Genomic DNA, 23180 nt, shown 5'->3' with positions numbered 1-23180 from the left:
GAGGGTGCGCAAACACAACCACATCACCCCCATCCTCAAATCACTCCACTACCTTCCTGTCTCACTCCGGATTGAGTACAATGTCTCCCTCCTCACCCACCAGTGCATCCTTGGCGACACAACACCCCACCTCAAAGAACTCCTCACCCCACAAACTTCTACTCATATCAACCCTTTTCCTGAACTGATTTCCCACCTGATTAAGTCCCTGGAAAGGCTGGTCCTGACCAAGCCGGAAGCTTCCGGTCTGAGACGTGACTCCAATGCGGAATGCCTGAAACCTGCATTCTATTTTGAAAGGCCAGCAGGGGGCGACTCTTCTTGTTGCAAAAAGAAGTCCGGTTCCATTAGAAACAATGGTAAAATTACCCTACTTCTCAGCTGAATAATTACGTCAGTAAACACTTTCCTGATGAGTTTATGGTCCCAATCGCTAGATTCATGTCTTCTTCAACACAAAATGATGTTCATTTAGTAAATTATGGTCTCATTTATTTTAAAATAGATCATAAAGCAGAGTATGTTTCAGGGCGGGATTATCTATTATTGACATTTCCTGGTTGCAAAAACTCAAGCTCGCGGCGGCCTATCGGCCAAACTCGAGGCTTCAAGATGGCAGTCCGCAAACCAATGGGTGACGTCACAATGACTACGTCCATTTCTTATATACAGTCTTTGGTCCTAATACACATATAGCCCTTGGTTAAATCATCACCTAGCAGCGGAAGGTGGGAGTAAATCAATTCATAAAATGCTTCGACACAAATTCTTTGCATCGATGCTTCGTTTAATCCATGTAACTATACAGCACAGTGTTTCGCAGAAACATTTATTACTGTCGCACATTGCGTTTACGCTGTGAACACAACGTGATTATGATGTTGCTGTTTGCAAAGTGGGGGAAGAGAGAGAAAACCGCGAGGGACAAAAAAGAAAGTGTCCAAAGACTGGGATTATTTCAAGCTAAAGAAAACAACAACTCTGTAATGTTACCGTCCGTCCATCATAAAACAAAACTGATGTTGCCTCGGCAACAGCACGACAGCAGCTGATCAGAAAGCGACTGTGCCAGCGGAACACAGACAAGGTAACAGTAACAGCAACTTTAGCATTTAGCTGAAATCATGATTGATTGTTGAGTTAAATCCAAAGTAAGCCACAGTCCTCAACTGTAAATATGCCCACGTGCATTTGTTGTTCTCCTTTTTGGGCTGTGAGTTGTAACCTCACCGTCAAGAGTTAACTGGGTGTCGGGGAGCTGCACCTTTTAACTCCCCTGCAGCTCTCTCTGTAGCTCAGACAATCCCTGCTACCTGCGTGTACTAATCCATCCTTTCAACCATATTCTTTGTCTTTATAATTGCCATCTTTATAATAAACAACAGCTGTTTCGTTTGCAGGATCGCTTATTTCCCGTTTCACATTTCATGTGTGTTTTCTTGATAAAAGTGGTTTGGAAACCAGCGTTGGGTGACATAGCTGTTGTCAGCTCCTGTAGTGTGTGTGTCCCTGTCACCAGTCAAGAAGTGTGAACGCCACAACGACTTCAAGACTGCCGCCAAGCAAAAGTACTTCTTAAATGAAGCATCGATGAATCGTTGAAATAATCTATAGAAGCTTCGAATACTAAAATCATCGTTAGCTGCAGCCCTACCATGTAGATTCCAAATATTACAACTTTCTGACTTATGGGACAAAATGGGACATAATGTGCAATATGTAAATCTAAAAAAATGTAAACGTACTTTATTGTCACATACACACACAAAATTCATCCTCTGCATTTAACCCATCCCTGAAGGGAGCAGTGGGTAGCTGTACAGTGCCTGGGTCCAACGGCAGTGACTGGAGAACCTACCTAACATGATTTTGATGGTGGGGGAAACCAGAGCACCTGGAGAAAACCCACGCAGGCATGTGGAGAACATGCAAACTCCACACAGAAAGGCCTGGTTTAACCAGGATTTGAACCCACAACCTTCTTGCTTCTTAGGCAACAGCGCTAACCACTGCACCACCGTGGCGCCTAAATGTTCTATGGTTATGTCCATAATCATAGAACATTTTAAATAAACTATATACACTTTTATAGGGTGGTTGTGGCTCAGAAGGTAGGTCTGCATGTGGAAGTATCCTTGGGAAAGATACTGAACCTCAAATGATCCTTACCTCAAATTGCCCCTGATGGCTGTGCGTGTGTGTGTGTGAGAATGTATGAATGTGTTTGAATAGGGTGAATGTGACATGACGTGTGAAGTGCTTTGAGTGGTCAGATTAGAAAGGCACTACATAAGTACCTGTAGTCCAAATTGTCCAACTTACCAAGAATGATCACTGCCTGCCTGTTGATATTTTTGGCAATGTGTATATTTTGTATTAAACACTATATTTGCACTCTACTACTTTGTTTACAACTGTTTGTCCTCTGGATTTAACCCATCGTAATTAGGATTTTTCTTAAATTTGGTGCTCAACATTGCTCTGCCACAGTCAATTGACATAACTACTGAAGACTCAGTGTCAGTATAATATCAGCCTTATGTCTGCACTTTAGTGTCACCACAACTTTAACATCATATTAATTTTAGCACAGAAGGAAAAAATGGTGTCTGACCTCAGAGTCTCCAGTCTACAATGTGGACTCTCCAGAAAACCACACAGCAGCTTCACTCCTGAATCCTGCAGCTTGTTGTCACTCAGGTCCAGCTCTCTCAGATGGGAGGGGTTAGACTTCAGAGCTGAGGCCAGAGAAGCACAGCTGATCTCTGACAAACTGCAGAAACTCAGGCTGAATAAAGAATAAATTATGTAACGTTAGAAGACAATGTTCCTGCTTGAAATCATTCAGTGTTTAATAAACTGTTCAGAGCTGAAGAAGGTTTAGAATGTAGAAGTTTAGAAAATGTAAACTTCAAACACCTGAACCCAACAGGATGCAGGTTCAAACTGTAAAATACTAAAACGTAAAAAGAACCTTCATTAATATTAATGACAACATGCTGCTAATTCAACAAAGAAATATTGATTTCGACTCGAATTCTGCAGCTCTACCATGCTCCATCTATACAAACTCATGTTGTGCAGTCAAACACAAAATAAAAACCCACACAAACTGAGTTAAGATTCGATTCAAGATCCCAAAGTCTCCAAAGATGTCAAATATGTCAGGATGAACTTTGGGAAATGTTGCAGTAAATAAATATTAAATATAGCCACAAGCGGCAATGATCGGGATGCAACAGGTCGCAAAAAAATGCTTTTTCCACTCAAGATAGTGTTATGCTCAGATATCTAATGTCAACAACTGGTCAGCGTGAGCCAGCATTAGCCTGCAAATATTACTTGAGTCAACTAAAATACATCACAGTATTTTTAACGTTTTGCAGTAATGTTAGTTTAACTGTCCAATAGGATGAACGCCAACTCCGGGTTTGTTTTTGTATCCCAAACAAAGCACAGGTCTTTCTATGACTGAAAAGCCTGTCCGATGTTGACTGTGTTTTTTCCCCTGTGTCAATCTGATTCTCGTTTAGCCTGACAGGCTTCAGCACATAAAACGTTTTTGTTGTTTTTTATCCTTACATGGAGTCTGTGTTGTGCTGAGAGACGGTCATTTTTTGGTGATAGCGAACATCATTTTGTTTGCTGTGTTGTTGCTGTTCAGTCCAGAATCAAAATGTCACAGCCTACAAAAAGCCAATGAATTTTGTGTAAAATCTGACCTGATTTCTTCACATAAGAAGCAGCACACAGACTGTTGTAGGTAACTGAGAAAGCTGGCGAATGGTTCATTATTATTTGATGTTACAACCTGTTCACAAATAGGCAATAAAAATGTAATTAAAAACTACACATAGCCCCTTTAAACTTCTCAAAACATCATTTGCATGCCTGACATACTCACTGCACACTTGAACTTTTTCAAAAGCATTTAAATCTTAGTTATAATGTTATCAATTTTGAAAAGAATACTACCTCATTAATATCAGACCCCCCTCTGAAGTTTAGTGTCACCACAACTTTGACATCATATTAATCTCACACAAAAGTATAAATTGGTCTCTGACCCCAGAGTCTCCAGTCTACAGTGTGGACTCTCCAGTCCAGCAGACAGCAGGTTCACGCCGAAATCCTCCAGATTGTTTTTACTCAACTCCAGCTCTCTTAGATGGGAGGGGTTGGACTTCAGAGCTGAGGCCAGAGAAGGACAGCTGATCTCTGACAAATTGCAGAGACTGGATCTGAAAAAGAGTGATTTATCCAGCGTAGAATTTTCTTCTTACATTATTGTTTTAAATATGGAGCTCAACATTGCTCTGCCACGGTCAACAGACTAAATGACTGAAGAAGAAAATAGACTTTAGCATTAAGAGACTCAGTGTCGACCAGTATAATATTAGCCTTATGTCTGCACTAAATCATAATAACCTCAGCACAGAAGTAAAGAAATGGTGTCTGACCTCAGAGTCTCCAGTCTACAGTGTGGACTCTCCAGAAAACCACACAGCAGCTTCACTCCTGAATCCTGCAGCACATTTTCACTAAGGTCCAGCTCTCTCAGATGGGAGGGGTTGGACTTCAGAGCTGAGGCCAGAGAAGCACAGCTGATCTCTGACAAACTGCAGCGCCACAATCTGAATAAAGAACAAATTATGAAGATCAAAGGTTTTAATGTGTAGCTCAACTTTACTATGTTCTAATCAATGAGCTTTATGAGCTAAAATAAGTAGAGGGACTTTGTCATTGTGTTATTGTGGATCATCATAATGTCAGCCTTCTACAGGCATCATCCGAATGTCAGCACAACATTCATACAGCTATTCATGTCAACACAGGTCAATAACATGCTGCAGATCTCAGACTATGACTATGTAATAATTAGCAAATACAACATGTTGAATTAAAACATTTCTTCTATCCATCCACCCATCAGCCACCATTAACTTTTCCAATTTATTTGTTGTTAGTACCATGTGCAGCTGAGTTTTACTAGTAATTCTCATCACCACTGCCATCTACATCAACACACAAGCCGCATCTCTCTCTCTCATTCATATATATATATATATATATATATATATATATATATATCTATCTCTCCCTCCACACACACACACACATTTTGGTTTTATTAAATTGCGCACTTTTTACGGTTTGTAATCGCACATGACGACATCACGACTTCGATATATATATAATATATATATATCTCAACACATTTTCAGATACAGAGGGATTCACTGCTGATTTTGCAGGTTTTCCTACTTACAAAGCATGTAGAGGTCTGTAATTTTTATCATAGGTACACTTCAACAGAGAGACAGAATCGTTTGCATTTTATTGCATGACACAAGTATTTGATACATCAGAAAAGCAGAACTTAATATTTGGTACAGAAATGTTTGTTTGCAATTACAGAGATCATACGTTTCCTGTAATTCTTGACCAGGTTTGCGCATACTGCAGAAGGGATTTTAGCCCACTCCTCCGTACAGACCTTCTCCAGATCCTTCAGGTTTCGGGGCTGTTGCTGGGCAATACGGACTTTCACCTCTCTCCAAAATTTTCTATTGGGTTCAGATCTGGAGATGCTTCTTATGGAGCCACTCCTTAGTTGCCCTAGCTGTGTGTTTCGGGCCGTTGTCATGCTAGAAGACCCAGCCAGACCAATATCTTCAATGCTCTTACTGAGGGAAGGAGGTTGTTTGAAGAAAAGCATCCCCAAAGGATGATGTTTCCACCTCCATGCTTCATAGTTGGGATGGTGTTCTTTGGGTTGTACTCATCCTTCTTCTTCTTCCAAACACAGCGAGTGGAGTTTAGACCATAAAGTTCTATTTTTGTCTCATCAGACCACATGACCTTCTCCCATTCCTTCTCTGGATCATCCAGATGGTCATTGGCAAACTTCAGACGGGCCTGGACTTGCGCTGGTTTGAGCAGGGGGACCTTGCGTGTGCTGCAGGATTTTTCTTTGAGACTGTGGTCCCAGCTCTTTTCAGGTCATTGACCAGGTCCTGCCTGGCTTGCCAGTGTGTGGACAGGTGTCTTTTATACAGATAACGAGTTCAAACAGGTGCAGTTAATACAGGTAATGATTGGAGAACAGGAGGGCTTCTTCAAGAAGAACTAACAGGTCTGTGAGAGCCGGAATTCTTACTGGTTGGCAGGTGATCAAATACTTATGTCATGCAATAAAATGCAAATTAATTATTTAAAAATCATACAATGCGATTTTCTGGATTTTTGTTTTAGATTCCGTCTCTCATAGTTGAAGAGTACCTATGATAAAAATTACAGACCTCTACATGCTGAAAAAAAACCTGAAAAATCAGCAGTGTATCAAATACTTGTTCTCCCCACTGTAGATCCCACAGTTTTCTTACAAATACCAATCCAGTTTGAGTTCAGACTAAATTGACTGACAAACTATAAAAAAAGAGCTGTGATTTGTGCTCGGAAACACAGAAAACAACAGAATTGAAGACCATTTAAAACTTATGTTATGGATTTAAATTTTGTAGATACAGTATACACTAGACAATAGCAAAATACATGAACTAACTTCAGAGTCTCCAGTCTACAGTGTGGACTCGCCAGTCCAGCAGACAGCAGCTTCACTCCTGAATCCTGCAGTTCGTTGAAATTCAGGTCCAACTCTCTCAGATGGGAGGGGTTGGACTTCAGAGCTGAGGCCACGACTTCACAGTGAGTCTCTGAGAGCCCACAGCCAGTAAGTCTGTGATGACAGAGAACATAAAATTTAAAGGTAAATCAAATCTGACACTATCTATGTATCTATATCTCTCTGGGCAGTAGTTTCAGTTTACTTGGAAACTTTAAAATACTTCCACACTGCCGACATATCAACGTAATTATTCAGTAAAATTTGTTAGGTCTTTGTACTTATTAGGCTGAACACCGAAAGTGCTTTTTGTTGCTATTTTCAGGTGATTATTTTGGTGGCCCGAACAGTCGGTATATCCCTAGTCACAAATCTCTAACAGAGACCCAACAATCCCCACCATGAGCAAGCACCTGGCGACACAACAGCGTGCTGTAATTTCTGTTTGTTAAATGTTATTTTAACATGATTTTCAATGAGCTATAAAATTACTGGAGGTTGTAAATGGACAGAACAGTCCTTCATATGAAATAGTTTAGAAACTGCAGAGAAAAAAAATAGAATAGCAATAACTGCATGAAAATGATGTTAGTTCCAGCAGATGACAGATATGACATGTCTGTGTGTCTGTAAAAGAAATAATAAACAGATACTGTAATACTGATGCTTCAGCTTTACGTTGCTTTACAGTGTTGATAATCACATCTGGACTTACCGAGCCTTTCTGCAGTTCCTCACAGCTGGAATCAGTCTCAGTCGTCCCTCCTCTGATGTGTTGTACTTCTTCAGGTCCAACTCATCCAGAACCTCCTCTGACATCTGCAGCATGTAGGCCAGAGCTGAGCAATGGATCTTAGAGAGTTTCTTATCTGATCTGTTCTCTGACTTCAGGAACTCTTGAATCTCCTGATGTACGGAGTGGTCGTTCATCTCCGTCAGACAGTGGAAGATGTTGATGCTTCTGTCAGGAGAGATCTTATTACTGTTCATCTCCTTCAGGTTGTTGATGGCTCTCTGGATGATTTCTGGACTGTTGTCTGTCTGACCCAGCAGGCCTCCTAAGAGTCTCTGGTTGGACTCCAGAGAGAAGCCATGAAGGAAACGAACAAACAGGTCCAGGTGGCCATTTTTACTTTTGAAAGATTTTGTGACTGCTCTCATCAGGAAGACAACCAGAGATGATTCACTGTAATGTTTCCCCAGAAAATTCTTCAGTACTGTTGTGTTGCTGCTGGTGTAACAGTGGAACATGTAGACTGCAGCCAGAAACTCCTGAACGCTCAGATGAACAAAGCAGTAGACTGTTTTCTGGAAGATCACACTCTCTCTTTTGAAGATCTCTGTACAAACTCCTGAGTACACCGAGGCTTCTGTGACATCAAGACCACACTGCTCCAGGTCTTCTTGGTAGAACATGATGTCTCCTTTCTCCAGATGTTCAAACGCCAGCCTCCCCAGCTTCAGAAGAACCTCCCTGTCAGTCTCCATTAGCTCCTGTGGACTCGTCTCATGTCCCTCATCGTACTTCTGCTTCTTCCTCTTTATCTGAACCAGCAGGAAGTGTGAGTACAGGTCAGTCAGGGTCTTGGGCAGCTCTCCTCTCTGCTCTGTAGTCAACATGTGCTCCAGAACTGTAGCAGTGATCCAGCAGAAGACTGGGATTAGACACATGATGTGGAGGCTCCTGGAGGTCTTGACGTGTGAGATGATTCTGCTAGACAGCTCTTCATCACTGACTCTCCTCCTGAAGTACTCCTCCTTCTGGGCGTCAGTGAAGCCTCGTACTTCCGTTACCCTGCCGACACACGAAGGAGGGATCCGATCGGCCGCCGCAGGTCGAGAAGTTATCCAGACGAGAGCCGAGGGAAGCAGATTCCCCTTGATGAGGTTTGTCAGCAGCAGGTTGACTGATGAATTCTGTGTGACATCAGACACAACCTCATTGTTGTGGAAATCCAATGAAAGTCTGCTTTCATCCAGGCCGTCAAAGATGAACAACAGTTTCCAGATAGCGAGCTTCTCTGCTGGGACCTTCTGTAATGTTGGATGGAAAACATGGAGCAGCGTGAGGAGACTGTGCCGCTCATCTTTGATCAAGTTCAGCTCCCTGAAGGAGAGCAGAACCAGCAGACCGACATCTTGGTTTCCCGAGCCCTCTGCCCAGTCCAGAGTGAACTTCTGCACTGAGAAGGTTTTTCCAACGCCAGCGACGCCGTTGGTCAGAACCACTCTGATGGCTCTCTGTTGGCCAGGTAAGGCTTTAAAGATGTCCTGGCACCTGATTGGAGTGTCATGGAGGGTCTTCTTCTTGGAAGCTGTCTCAAGCTGCCTCACCTCATGCTGGGTATTAACCTCTTCACTCTGTCCCTCTGTGATGTAGATCTCTGTGTAGATCCTGTTGAGGAGGGTTCCACTTCTTGTTTCATCACTTCCTTCAGTCACACGTTCACATCTCCTCCTCAGATTGATCTTATGTTCATCTAAAACCTCCTGCAGACCACCACTCACTAAAAAGAAAGATAAAAAAGTATGAGATTAGAAAATAGTGTGAAGTGCGAAAAGAAAAATTGACAATCATATGATGCATATATAGAGAAGTAAAGAATATAAAGTCCACCTGAAATAACAAGTAGTGTTGTGGTGTAAATGTGAAAACGAAGCACCTCAGGAAGGCGAATTTAGGGTTAAGTCGACCTTAGAGGATAAGTAGCCTAAATGTGGAGAATGAATGCAGACTGAGAAGGTAGAATTTAGTGCCAAACGTCTAGATGTGGGAGAAAGTTGCCAGTCTTTGATTAATATTAATCTATCAACGTGAATAAACTGGTGTTGAGCCAAGGGAAGTGAGTCTCCGGGAAAAACTGCGTGATGGCTGAAGAATGAGATCAACCTTTGTTTAGGATCTCTAGGACTACATTGTTTTCACAGTGGTTAAGCATGGACTTTCTAGACCATTCATGTCCCCAAAGAATGGCGGGTATGTTGGGCATAAAATGGGGTATAGCTTGTGAAGCACTGGCAAACGACAGAAGGTCTGTACAAAGCCCAGAGATGGGAACTCTGAGGGACAAAGAGAAGAAAAATACCTCCCACTTCCCACCAAAACTTATGGAAGGAGCTGCGTCTGTGAACAGTCTTTTGAGACCATGTTGCTGCTGTCTCTCGGTTGTGCCGCTTTGCTCTGTACAACAAAAGAAAAATCAGGCCCTACCACACTCAGTATGCCACCCAGCTGCTGGTACAGGCCATGGTTATCTATCGCCTCGACTACTGCAATACCCTCCTAGTAGGTCTTCCAGCTTGTGCGGTGAAACCCCTACAAAAAGGATCAGAACGCAGCAGCGCATCTGGTTTTTGATCAGCCCAAAAGGACTCCATTACTCAGTGACCTCCACTGGGTACCCATGGCCTCCCGAATCAAATTCAAGTCACTAATGCTTAGGATTGTGGCAGGCATGACAAATGCTGAGAATTACTTCTGTATCTGGATGGAAACCATATGTGAAGCCATTGATAAAAAAGTGAACAAGCTGTCTATCTGGTGGGTTTTGTAAAGCAATGACAAGGATGTTAACCATAAGCTTATCACACATTTCTTGCTGCAGACAATCAGACGATCACTCCCTGGGTGTTTCGGTTCTTGAAACGACACCCTCATCTAGGCAACCTGACCAGAGGTTGATCAGATCTTGACCTGTGTCCGAGTGGCCTTCTAGTGACTCTACTCGTCACCCCTTTTCAGCCAGAGCCATCGGGATGCTCTTTTGGTTTCTGCGAAACCTTGTTATACCCAGGGTTCCGTAGGCCACCAGCAGGCACCTGGTCCTCCACCTATTCCTGCGGCAGTTCTCCACCAGCTCCTGGTACTGTGGGGACAGGTACTCCTGGCGTCATCCGCAGAAGGAGCAGACTTGAGGAGATGGCAGTTGGAAAGAGTGCAGCCTAGGTGATTAAGATTCTTGCAGACCATCCTGCCCCACTGATAGAGGATTGGCCTTCCCCTGTTTTTCCACTTCAAGTAAATTTTTTGTGTGTCCACTTTTTGAATTCAAAACAGCATCAATTATTCCAGGTACAACTGCACACAGTTTTTGAAGGAACTCGGCAAGTAGATTGGCCCAAACATGTTGGAGCAAATACCCACATTTCTTCTGTGGATTTAGGCAGCCTCCTTTGCTTCTCTCTCTTCATGTAATCCCAGACAAACTCTATAATGTTGAGATCAGGGCTCTTTTGGGGCCATACCATCACTTCTAGGACTCCTTGCTCTTCTTTAAGCTGAAGATAGTTCTTAATGACTTTCACCGTATGTTTGAGGTCGTTGTCATGCTGCAGAATAAATTTGAGGCTAGTCAGATGCCGTCCTGATGGTACTGCATGATGAATAAGTATCTGCCTGTACTTCTCAGCATTGAGGAGACGATTCATTCTGACCATATCCCAACCCTTTTTGAACCTTCACCATGCTTCAATGTTGCCTGCAGACAGTCATTCTTGTACAGCTCCCCAGCCCTTCGTGGAACAAACTGCCTTCTGCTACAGCCAAATATTTCAAATTTAGTTAGTTAATAGTTCTGATGCTGTTTTGAAGGCAAAGGGAGGTCACACCAAATATTGATTTGTTCACCCACTTTGCTTTTTGGTAATTGATAAAAAATAATGTATATGTCTATTTTTGAAAGTATTCTTACTTTACAGCATTTTCCACACCTGCCTAAAACCTTTTTAAAGTACTTTATACCAACGGGCCAAGGGATGATGGGAGGTGGGGCTGTGACAGGCGATAAACGATTAAAAACTGGGGCACTACTTGGAAGAGGAAGAGGGAAACGAGTGAGCTGATGGAGTGGTGACTGTGCATGCTGTGGTGGTGTGGGAGTGGGCTCCGCATGGAAAAGGTTGTACAGGCTGCAAAGATGGTAGTAGAGTTCGGAGTAGAGGGCACCCCAGTAATGTTCCCTGGTTAAATTGTTGCATCCGGCCAGCTGCCTGGCTCGCAAAACAGATATGGTAGCTTTAAAAACCTGTTCTTCCAAAACATAAGGGCATGGTCTAGTATAGATAACTGACTAGCTCAGATATCCATCCAAGACTGAAAAACACAGACACCAAAAAATGAAACAGCAAGGATAAATTCCGCAGGAGTTAAGTCCTTTGACCATAAAGGTAAAGAATAAGCTGCACCGAACTGAGATTAGTCTAGTCCTGGGCTGGCTAATGTCTATTATGGGTGGCTGAAGGAGCTGGGCTAAATCTACATAATTAGTAGTGGAGAAAGGAGAAGTGCAATAAATTGCCAAAGCTTGCTGACTTTGTATTGCTGTGTGCAAAGACAGGGGGCACTGTCATAAAAGCAAATGAAAAAAAAAAAGGAGAACACAGGACAAGTGATATAGAGCAGACATGTCTACTAACATGCAGTTAAACTTAGGTAAGTAACTTTATAAAGTAAGTAGTGTTTTCAGACATGACGACATCCAGCCTTACTTTGTACAGAGCTGCTCTGACTGGCTGTCTGCAGTCCAGCTCTTGTTCTGGATCTTTTTCCACACTGGGGACAGGAGGAGTGTCCTGAAGAAACAGACTGGTCCCAGTATGAGGTGATGCACTGTCTGCAAAACCAGTGTCCACAGCTGGTAGAGACTGGATCCTTCAGGACGTCCTGACACAAAGCACAGCAGGACGGCTGCTCCTCCACAGAAACATGACTCCTCTTCCTCTCTCTGTGGAGAAGAACCCATTCTTTACAACACATTACAATGGTGGTAACAAACCCACAGCTCACAAGTTCCATTCAGCTTGTTCCCTACATATAAATGTGGCTATTCTATTCACGTCTTGCTTTTTTAAAATTGCTTTTCATAAATGAAAATTATTGTCCAAAAATTAGACAATCATCATAATCATAAATCAATGGAACAAAACCACATACCTCAGAGGTCAAATCACATACACTTACCTTGTAACTTAATAAAATTTTATTACCAAAGCGTTTGCAAAGCTCGCTACAAAGACAAAGTACTGTCTGCGGTCCGTTGTGTGAGAAGATGATGATCAAACCTGGCACCGCACTTCACTCTCCAACATCTGGAGTCCATATACTGTATAGCTACGCAAGAATTCTGATCTTCGATTTCAGTTCTGCTTTTAATACTATTAACCCTCTGAAGGTGTTCAAGAAACTACAGGACATGATCATTAACACTTTACTGTGCCTCCGGACCCTGGATTTCCTGACGGACAGGAGTTAAGTTGTCAGATTCAATAAGATTACTTCCCACTCCTCACCACCCGCACAGGGCTGCCACAAAGATACAGTCCCTGTTGTTCTTCTGCCTCCTTACCAACAATATAAGATCAACATCAAACTCCATCAGGATTCAGCAATACACAGACAACACCACAATTGTAGGACTGATCTCAAAAGATAAAGCCTATAGGCTGGAAGTAGAGAAATTAGTCAGGTGCAGGGAAATGACCTGGTCCTGAATGGAAAAAAGACTAAATGATCATCAACCTCAGAACAAAACAATCAATAAAGCATTTATCCTTATCAACAGCCAACCAATTACAATAACTGACTACTTCATTCCTTGGTGCATTCCTGCACATCAGCAATAAACTGAAATGAGACTGCAACTCCAACTGTCAAACGCAAAAAGCTCAATAAAGACTACTTTGTGAGACAACTCAAAAAACATCGTTTAGTGGTCCAGTTTTATACATCCATTACCCAGAGCATTCTCTCACCATCTCTCATGAAAGCATCCCTATCAATGGTGTGCTCAGCTTTGAGATGGATTTTAACAGGCAAAAAGCTTCCTCACTTTTTTCAACATTTACATACAGTAATTCAGACAAACTAAAGCTAAAGATTTAGTGTGTAGATTATTCACATGTCTCAGCAAATTCATGCTTTTATCATTTATCTTTTCACTGGCAAACTGGTTTGTAATCTACATTAGTGGCAGAAGATGGGACATCTAAAAACCTCAAATGTCCAAGGCTGACACACTGAAATACATAGATTTTGGCTTCTTTATTTAAAGGACAAATAAATGCCAGTGGCATAAATGGTGCGTCTCCATATGTAAAATGAGCTGCAGTTTATCCGAATTGTGTAAATTCTAATTTAATAAGCTGCGATGGACTGGCGACCTGTCCAGGGTGTACCCCGCCTTGCTCCCGATGTCAGCTGGGATTGGCTCCAGCACCCCCGCAACCCTGCACGCAGGATAAGCGGTTGACGATGGATTTTACTGACTGCTTCAATCACATCACAATGTACTGGCTCGTTAAATGACAACAAGCAGAAGGGAGTGAAGGACGCAGAAAGGTAAACAGGTACCAAACAGATTGCTGTCCCTCTTTCTGTCTTGTGTGGTGGTGCTGAGCAGAGTGTCTTTTATTTTGTACTCCTTCTCTCTGATCGTTTCCCTCTCTCTAAAATACAGTGAATCTCCTTCAGATCAACTTACAGTACATACTGTTTCTCATGCCTGTCTGAGGGTTCAGGTTCATCACTGAAGTTTGGGGGTGAATCTTTGGACCAGTCACTCTTTATAGACAGACAGCTGGGTACTGCAGGCTCTGCTCTCTGTCTGTGGAAACATGCATTTTACACATATCATTAGTACTTGAAGCGCAGCAGCAACATGTGAAAATGTTTGTGCTGTATGGTTTTGTATGTAATATACTTTAAGAATATTAAAGGTTAGTTATGGTTATTAAAGGTCCAGTGTGTAATATTTCTGAGGATCTATCGACAGAAATGCCATAACAATTTTTTCAGTGGTGTATACATAAACCATGTTTATATTACCTTAGAATGAGCCATTTATATCTACATAACCGCGCGTCTCCCCTTCTATGGACATCGCCCTGTAGCATCGTCATGTTTCTACAGTAGCTGAAAACGGACAGCCTACAGAGCGCGTTTCGTCAACAACGTTGTTCTTGTTCTACTTCTGGTAGAATTCAGGCCATGTAGATACTCATCACTATGTTTAAGATGTACATTAGAAGAAGAAGAAGAAGAAATAGTGGTAAAAATAATATACAGCAGGGGTCGGCAAATAAGTTTTGCATCAGAGCAAAATTTTTAACCATTAGATGGTGGATGATACTTAAGCCATAATATTGACTTGCAATGACATGTTCTTCAACGTAAAAGCTCCAATAGAACATTACAGTAAACAACCTTCTTGTGCTTTTATTTTGCAGGCAAAACCACTAAAGAGGAAGTGATTATGTGAGTAACTGTTTCTGTCATGACTGAGATCTATTTCAGCACCACTATCAAATAATTTATTTATTTCTATTGTCTAAATGTATGTATAAACTTTGTCTAATATGTGGTTTATAATGGACTGTGGTGCAGAAACAGTGACAGTGTTTCACACTCTGCTCACATTTTCCATGTTATCTGTCAGTGGTCAAGTCATAATAACATGTGGTTTTACTGAATAATTAAGTAAATATAAGTTAGGGGGCACTGGTACACTGGACAGATGGTTGCAATTCACAACCCTCGCCACTAGATGGCACTAAATCTTACACAATGAACCTTTAAAGATGACAAAATACTAGAAAATATTTTTGGTTTAGAACTCACAAGTTTGTTGTGTTGACATCTCACTTGCTACATTTTGCCATGGTTTGTTGTTGTACTCTAGGGCCTGTACTACAAAGCAAGATCAACATACCAGGATATCTTTTCGTTATCTGGCTTCTGGAAGAAGTTAGGAAGGACAGTTGTGTAAGTTAACAGCGTTATAACATCACTACCCTATCAGGACACTACTAGATGGTGGTATTATGCTTTTTGCCTATTTCCCTCTCCTTTATTGAGTAAAATATATTTTTTGTGCATGTAGTAGGTTTGAAAAGTGAAAAAGTTCACCCCAAAGGGAGTTCCCATCTCCCACAGAAAACACTGCTCTGAACTGCTTGAAAACAGCTCGTTTGTGGTCCATCCGTTTCCCTTAAATTCCTGTGACCTCACAGTCAATTATAAAAAATGTACATATGACATACTGTATAGACTCTGATGGTGAGCAGTAATGTGCTTCTTGGCATCCACCTCCATGTCTGACACTTTGTTTACTTTCAGGAATTATCCTACATGATGTGCTGACTACATTACCAGCTGCAGCAGCCGTCAGCTTCTCATACTTACTTTCTGTTTGTAATTCTTCTAATGCTGTTGGAAATGTGGATTAATATTAATGAAGGTTTTGCCATGACAATTTATGGTTAATTGTGGGAATAAGTGGGTGGGTGTTGGTCCCTGTGTAAACATTCTTAAGGTTATTGTGATTCATTAAGGAAAAATTGTGTCTAAAAATGGATCTTACTCACGGTTTTATAAATCCAGGTTCATTAGTGAAGTTTAGGGGTGAATCTTTGGACCAGTCACTCTCCAAAGACACACAGCTGGATGCTGCTGACTCTGCTCTCTGTCTGTGGAAACAGAAATATGTTTTATCATTAATACTTGTAAAGAGCAGAGGTAACATTTATGTCACACATGACCATGGTTTGATATTAAATATTATGTTGTTGGATGAATTTGCACAAACGAAACAGTCTGTCCTGTGATACTTATCGTCGATCCTTTCTTTACTGTACTATGTTTCTTAACTGCGTTTAGCCTGCTAGTGTTGCTCTCCTTTATGAATTTAGGGCTCTGCGGTGCAGCATTTGGCTCATATGCCAGTGAAAATCTGAATGTGAATATGAATGTTTGTGTTCACAGATGCAAGTGACTGTGAGTTGTGGTAAAATAATGTTGACGTAGTCGGCCTTTCTTATTATCAAAAGTTCAGTGTACAAAGCATTCAGGTAGCAGCTTCTCATGTTCAGCCCGCGCTGGCATCACTTTCACCTGTTAAAATTACAAACACGGCTGGCAGCAGGTCATATCAGCTGTCAATATCTAATTTTAATTCAGTGAGAAAGTTGATGGCAGGTCAAAGTTGAACTTGTCTGCTGTTGACTGGTAAAAATCTGCTGTCTGACTCAGCCAAAGATACAGTATGTGCGGGAAGAGGCTCCACTCTGTAACACAACTGTACAATCAAAGTGGAACTCCAACAGAGTTCTTTTTTCTAGGTGATTGCGTTATGTCAGTTTCAGAAGTCACATTATTCCAGTTCCAGTTTCATTTCAGATCAATAATTTAAGCAGCAAACAGTTTTGAACCAGAGCCTTCACTATTTGGTCAAGGTAGGTTGAGAAAAGTCAGATGTCAGATGTAGTACCTACAGCTGTTACTTCAGTGGGTCAGACACATAGTGTATTCCATCAACATTTAGGTAAGTGTCGGTTCAGCCTCAGCATCAACACAATTTTAAATTCTTATCGGGGCCAAAAATCAATTCAACAAGAGATCTTCGAATTAAAAAACAAAACTCATGCAATTTTGTAAAGGTACCATGTTGTTGTCTACATTATTAAACAATGTAAAAAACACTAAATCATCTTCTAGTCAGTTTGCATCAGAGAAAGTCTCTTACTTTGTGTCTGAGGGTCCAGGTCCATTACTGAAGTCAGACAGACAGCTGGATACTGCAGACTCTGATATGCCCTCCAAATCCCTCATCATCTTAACCAGAAACACTGGAGAAAATCACACATACACAGTATTATAAAGATAGCACTCCACCTGCAACTCCTTCAGTTTAATCAAAATCAGGTTAATTTTCTTGCCTACATCATGATAAACTGTGACTCTGTTCAAAATCCAGCAGACAGACTTCAGACGGACGCTGTCTAGTTCTTCACGGTGGCTGCTCTCCTGGGCACATGGAAATGTTGAGGTACTTTACTTGGGTTCATATTAAAACCCAGGAAGAAGATTTTCAACAAACACCACATCCCTGTGTTTTTTAAACCCAAGAACACGCTAAGACAGATGCTGGTCCACACCAAAGACCCAAACACAAGAAAAGCAACCTAGTGTATGCGTCCCAGTGCAGTGAGGAATTCACAGAGCTAACTGGAAAATTACTACATTTGGATCAACGCCTCTGTTCAAGACTCAGCAGTTTACTTATAGCTGAAGGATAAGAGACACTTGTTTGAGGACAACAATGGACATATTTGTTAACATTAAGTGTGGCGTGCGTTGTGTGGGTCCTGCTAGTTTGTCGTGTGTAATACCATGGGTCAAATTCCCACATTTAACAAGTTGCAATGCACCAATCACTAAAGTTTTCTCTGATGAATGATCAGCGTTGAGTTTGATGGCAGTCCTTTTACTTATAATAGTATTTTACCCTTAAAACTAGGGTATTTAATATATTTCAGAAGCATTTTTTTGATAAAATTCTCTTTACATCAAGACAGTAATCAAAATATCAAATGGTCTGACCCAAAAATAAAAATAATCTGTTATCTGTGGCTGTAGTATTGTAGTGGGTTATACAATATAATGTATAATTGTTAGCTGCAGTAAATATCAGAAATAAAAGACAGGATGGAGGGAATGAAAACATGAGGATGATAAGGACTGAGTGTGGTGGAAGCAGACAAGGCAGCAAAGGTCTAGTCAGCTTTCTAAAGAAGACAGGACTGATTTAACACAGTGCAGGAGTTAACTATCTCCAGATGATCGAAGTAATGCAACACCAAGGACGCAGAGCTGCTGTTACACCTCAAAGAAGAAGAGGAAGCACTAGCCAATCAGAGGCAGGAATGGTAAGAAAAATAACGCGGGAGATGGATCCCTCCTGCCTGAGCTTTCTCCCATGTTTTTCCCGGGAAAGCATTGGGGGATTTTTCCCTTATCTGAATCGAGAGCCTTACGTGCTGTACAGACTGTAAAGCCCTTTGTGATAATGGGCCACATGAATGTAACAGACTTGATTTGTTTCTGTTGGCGCGCAAATGTTGCCAACCCGGACACAACTTCCTCATCTTACTACAAATGTTTCTTTTGGTAAATCTGTGCAGTGTGTTCACAGATGAAGTCAAACAGATAACCGCGCGTCTACAGGGCACAAGGAGACTCAACTACAACCTCTGACAATACAATATTAATCAGATTAATGTCAAAACTTACGCTGCGTCACGAGACTTCCTCCACCTGTGAAGAGACTTGCACTTCCTGCCAAACTTCAGAATAAAAGCGTCACCTCATATCGAAAGGAACAGAACTGAAAAAAAACATCATCTTTAGACATCATTATTATTTTGTTTTTGTGGGTAATACTACATAACAGTCCTACCCACGCTTATTTACGTTTCTACTGTCACAGTGGTGATCAGTACTTTACATTTATGCAGCAGGAAGCCCTTGAAACAGCCACTCATACTTTTCAGCGGTGAGTTGTCGTGTTTTCTGACAGCAATCTTGAATGTGTGATTTATGTTAGGGTGTATGACAAATTATATTACACATTAAGTCTAGTTTCGAAAAATTGTATCCCTTCCCTTTATTTTGAAGGTACGGTATTTATTGTCGCTTGCTTCTGCCCAAATACTATTGGCTGAAATGTTTACTCAAAACAGGATCCACGTCCTCTGAACCTTTTCTTTTGTTATTCTCTGATACTACAGAGATAGTCTCTAAAATCTTAGGGAGAAATGAATCATAAATTAAAACAGTGTTTTAGTATATTCCGTTTTTTGTGTGTACATATGGATTTTAGACTGTTTTCTGCATTGATTGGGTTAAGAGACAAGGCCACTTTTAGAAATACTCAGGCTGTGAATCTAAATCCCTCTTGTGCAACCTGGCCTGCCTAAGAAAATGTTGCTTTAAAGACTTCTCCACGCTGCTAGGAATATAATTTGTGGTGGGGAAATATTTAATTTTTAATTCACACGCCTTTTTAAAAAATAGTCTAAAATCAGCCATATTAAAAGCTACTGACTGTAAAGAATATTATCAGTCTTGTAAAGCACATCAGGTTTAATTTATCTGTAAATGTAGAATTGAATAGAGGGATACAGTTTGAAGAAATTACACACATACATATGACAAGAAACTCCACGTGCAATGTCACCCTTGTGTCCTTTTAGGAGCAGATAAACTAACCTTTTTAAAACAAACAAAACCAGTGTAGTTGTTTAAATGTTTCCACAATGAGAGGATGAGACAATGACAGAATCCAACATCAAATATTAAACAACATTACTGAGCTCATGTTCGTTGCGTTCTCGTGACTCATGCTCAGACACCTTCACGGCATTTCAAGACCACAAGAGGCTTTGTGGTTGCTTTTGCAGGACATCTGCAGTGAGGATTGTTTATTTGTTCATTGGAATTGTTTATTTTACTTTGAATACCCTGGACTCAGCCACTCTGCTTGTAAGTGTGATCACCTTTTGTTTAATTAAATCTTTGAACTCAACCTGTCAGCCTTGTGTCCTGCATTTGGGTCCTCCAACCTGCTCACGCCACCGCATCCTGACAGAGTTATTCATTTGCTGTTAAAATAAGGCAGGAGGAACAAATGCACGTGCTAGCTTTTTGTTGCAAAGATCGAAAGTTACTCATCACGCAATCTGTTTCTACAGAATCATCTCGCCCAGATTCCGAGTGACAGACAACTCTGGCAGTCATCCATAATTCATAGAACTGTAGTTACATTCGTAACTTTTGTTCTTTTTCATGCTTCTTGACTGTTAGACGGCGGTTTGTGGCTTCTCTGTTGGACTCATCAGGAATGTAAAGGAATGTAAATATTTATTATATATTTTTATAGCGCCTTTCTAGTCTTTTTGAGCACTCAAAGCGCTTTTACACTACATCTGCATTCACCAGTCACACACATGAGCCTAGGTGCTCAAACGGAAACTAACATTCACACTCATTCATACACTGGCGGAACAGCCAAATCAGGGTTCAGTATCTTGCCCAAGGAAACTTCGACACGCAACCAGGGGGAGCCAGGGATTGAACCGCCGACCTTCCGATTAACGGACCAATCCGCTCTACCTCCTGAGCCACAGCCGCCCCATCAGGAACATCAGGAACTGCCTGTGGTGTGGTGCAATAGCCATTGAATGGCAGCACTTTTAAAAACTTGTTCTCTTGGCACCTGAAAGGCCGGTCGGGGAGGTGCATGCCGGTGCTGATCAACCAGATGATAGGATATCCATCTGGGTGAGCAGGCGAATGAGTGTAAGTGGAACCAAAGGACACAAGAGCCCTCTGTCACAGAACTGAAACCGGGCCCTGCCACAGGCCAGCAAGCCGCTGCCTGGCTTGATCTGCCTGCACACTACGCTCTAGTGCCTGCTGAGCTGTTGGTCCAAACATCTGACCCAGCACCACAGGAATGGAATGGAGGGTGGGACAACAAACCTCTGACAGAGGGGACTGTGCCAGCCAGACCTGGCGGCGTGCCAGTGTCACTGTCGACATCAACCTTACAAGCTCCCTAGACATGAAGGCAAAGGTCTGAAGAGATGCATCACTAAGAGTCTAGCCAGAGGAGTCCGCACCAGACTCCTGCAGGGTCTGAGACAGAGCCAGGATAAGGTGAGAAAAGGTATTACCAATAACGCCCCATCCATGCAGCTATGTTATAAGTCCAAGGAGATCATCAGTCAATCTACACTGAAGACAGGGGCAGAGTGGATCGTATCTGGTGACACTATGAATGAGGCAATTGAAGGCTCGATTGGGGTCATACCATACCTGCATGGCAGCCAAGTTCCTGCAATCCCTTGTGTGATGAGAGAACAACTTGGGGTCTGACCAGCACTTTTGGAGCTCTTCAATATATATATATAAAAACACTCCAAGGTGTTGCCGCCACAGGAGCCTCATCCAGCTCCAGGCGTGCTAAAGCCATGCGAATCACTGGCTTCAGTAAGGACCGGCCAGCTTCTGACTCACATAATGGTCCACCATCAGATCACTGAGTAAAAACATCATAGACCCAGGAGTATGTGTCCCTCTCCTCATCTTGCCCTTCTTCCCCTTTATCTGTAAACAAACTGCAGAAGGTTGTGGTCGATAATACATCATCCTCGCGTTTGGTTTGCAACCACACTATCAGGCAGCAGACCAGTATCACCACCTTGCTCTGCAAGTCTAGCCCTTCTTACTGACAGTGGCATAAACCTACAGTTTATACATGGATTGTTAGAGATCCCAGCCTTGAGGTGTTTGAGCCCCAGGCAGGCAGGGAACCGGTCATTGCCATCAGAGTTTCGCACATGTGAGCTCAACAGGTTTTATCTTCTTGTTTCTGTGTGTTTCAAACAATTATCTGTTAAATTATTAGAAAGTGTTGGTGGTAATACACAGAACTGCAGAGAGGGAACTTTATGCATGCAGGCTGGATGCTGCTTTTTCACTTAACTTATCAACTTCCAAAATGTGTTAAAAATATAATGTGGAAATGATCTGCAATTCTCCATCAATCCACAAGGTGAAGCTGCAACAGAAAGCAAAACAGAAAAATCATTTTAAATAAGTGTTAATCTGGGCCCCGTTTCAGAAAGCAGGTTAAACAAACTCTGAGTGTAAACCTGAACTCTGGGTTGACGAACAGTTGCTAGAAATATGACTCAGCCTAACTCAACACCTCACAAACCTCCATGTTTTTTTAAGGGAGTCTGGGGCGGATTAGCCGCCGCCTCCCGCAGAGACAGAACTGTTTAGAAAGGAACTAAGACGTTGTCTGGTGTTCTCTAATCTCAGCAGCAACACGTTCTCCAGTTTACATCGATATGAGCGATGCATTGTTTAAAGTCAGGACACATCTGGAAAGTGAACAGGATCCATGTATTTAATAAATATTTGCTACTCTCAATGCCTTGTTAACAATTCATTGACCGAGGAAAACATGTACAGGAAATGATGTAACGTGAAGTAACATGGCTTTTACGTTAAGATAGTTCACTGAGAAGAGTCTTCATCATCCAGAGAGCCGAGGTTACGGCCCTCCTCTTCAGATGCTCCAGCAGAACTGACGTGCTCCCAGGAGAGGGTGTGTCCTAAGCTTGGGACCACGCTTTAACAAATAAACTGTTATATGGACAGGGTGACATCATACAGTAACATACTAAGAAGGGAGATCATGTAATACAAAGTTATGATTATCAGAGGTGTTGCAAAACGGATAAACATTTGTAAAACACTATAGACGATCCTTTCCCACTTTAACTTCCTGGATGTGCAAAGCCTCAGAATCAGTCAGCTTAAATAAGTGTTCATCTGCAGTTCTGTTGTCAGAAACAGAACTAATCTGCAGAGGCTCTTTGGGTTCAGAACATCTGAAGGAAATAAAGTCCAGGTCCAGGTGGAGGTCCAGGTGGAGGTCCAGGTGGAGGAGGTGTCTGAGTGTGCAGCAGAAGGAGTGGAGGAGTCTCAGTGTGTCTGCAGAGACTGTGTAGAAGGACAGAGCAGCAGCAGAGCAGTCCAGATCCACTGATGATCCTCTGTCACATCCAGAGGAACACACAGGGATGATGGTGGACTTGACTTTGTGTCTGACAGTGGAGCTGATCTCAGAGCAGTTCAGACTGCAGCACTGTTGGGATTCCTCTGTCAGTCACTGCTGGATGAAGCTCTCCTCTCCACTCTACCTCCCAG

General features: G+C 42.0%; 1 protein-coding gene across 1 annotated transcript in view; it reads right to left on the bottom strand.

Annotated features, from left to right (window-relative positions):
* LOC123968058 (NACHT, LRR and PYD domains-containing protein 12-like) overlaps positions 1-18713 on the bottom strand; it is a gene marked incomplete at its 3' end in the record, with an annotated part of 261415 nt that extends 242702 nt beyond the window's left edge. Inside the window, exons 1-10 of the mRNA XM_046044537.1 lie at positions 18690-18713; positions 17143-17245; positions 15986-16087; positions 15804-15827; positions 14104-14226; positions 12113-12348; positions 7341-9132; positions 6566-6739; positions 4461-4634; positions 2615-2788 (exon numbers count right to left, since the gene is read on the bottom strand). Of these exons, the coding sequence (XP_045900493.1) occupies positions 2615-2788; positions 4461-4634; positions 6566-6739; positions 7341-9132; positions 12113-12348; positions 14104-14226; positions 15804-15827; positions 15986-16087; positions 17143-17231 (2888 nt within the window). The remainder of the gene's footprint in view (positions 1-2614; positions 2789-4460; positions 4635-6565; positions 6740-7340; positions 9133-12112; positions 12349-14103; positions 14227-15803; positions 15828-15985; positions 16088-17142; positions 17246-18689) is intronic.
* Positions 18714-23180: the final 4467 nt, after the last annotated feature.

The sequence above is a fragment of the Micropterus dolomieu genome, linkage group LG01 (genome assembly GCF_021292245.1).
Source record: "Micropterus dolomieu isolate WLL.071019.BEF.003 ecotype Adirondacks linkage group LG01, ASM2129224v1, whole genome shotgun sequence".
Lineage (NCBI taxonomy): Eukaryota > Metazoa > Chordata > Actinopteri > Centrarchiformes > Centrarchidae > Micropterus > Micropterus dolomieu.
Note: the sequence above shows the minus strand (reverse complement) of the source record. Positions and strands in the feature narration are given on the sequence as shown.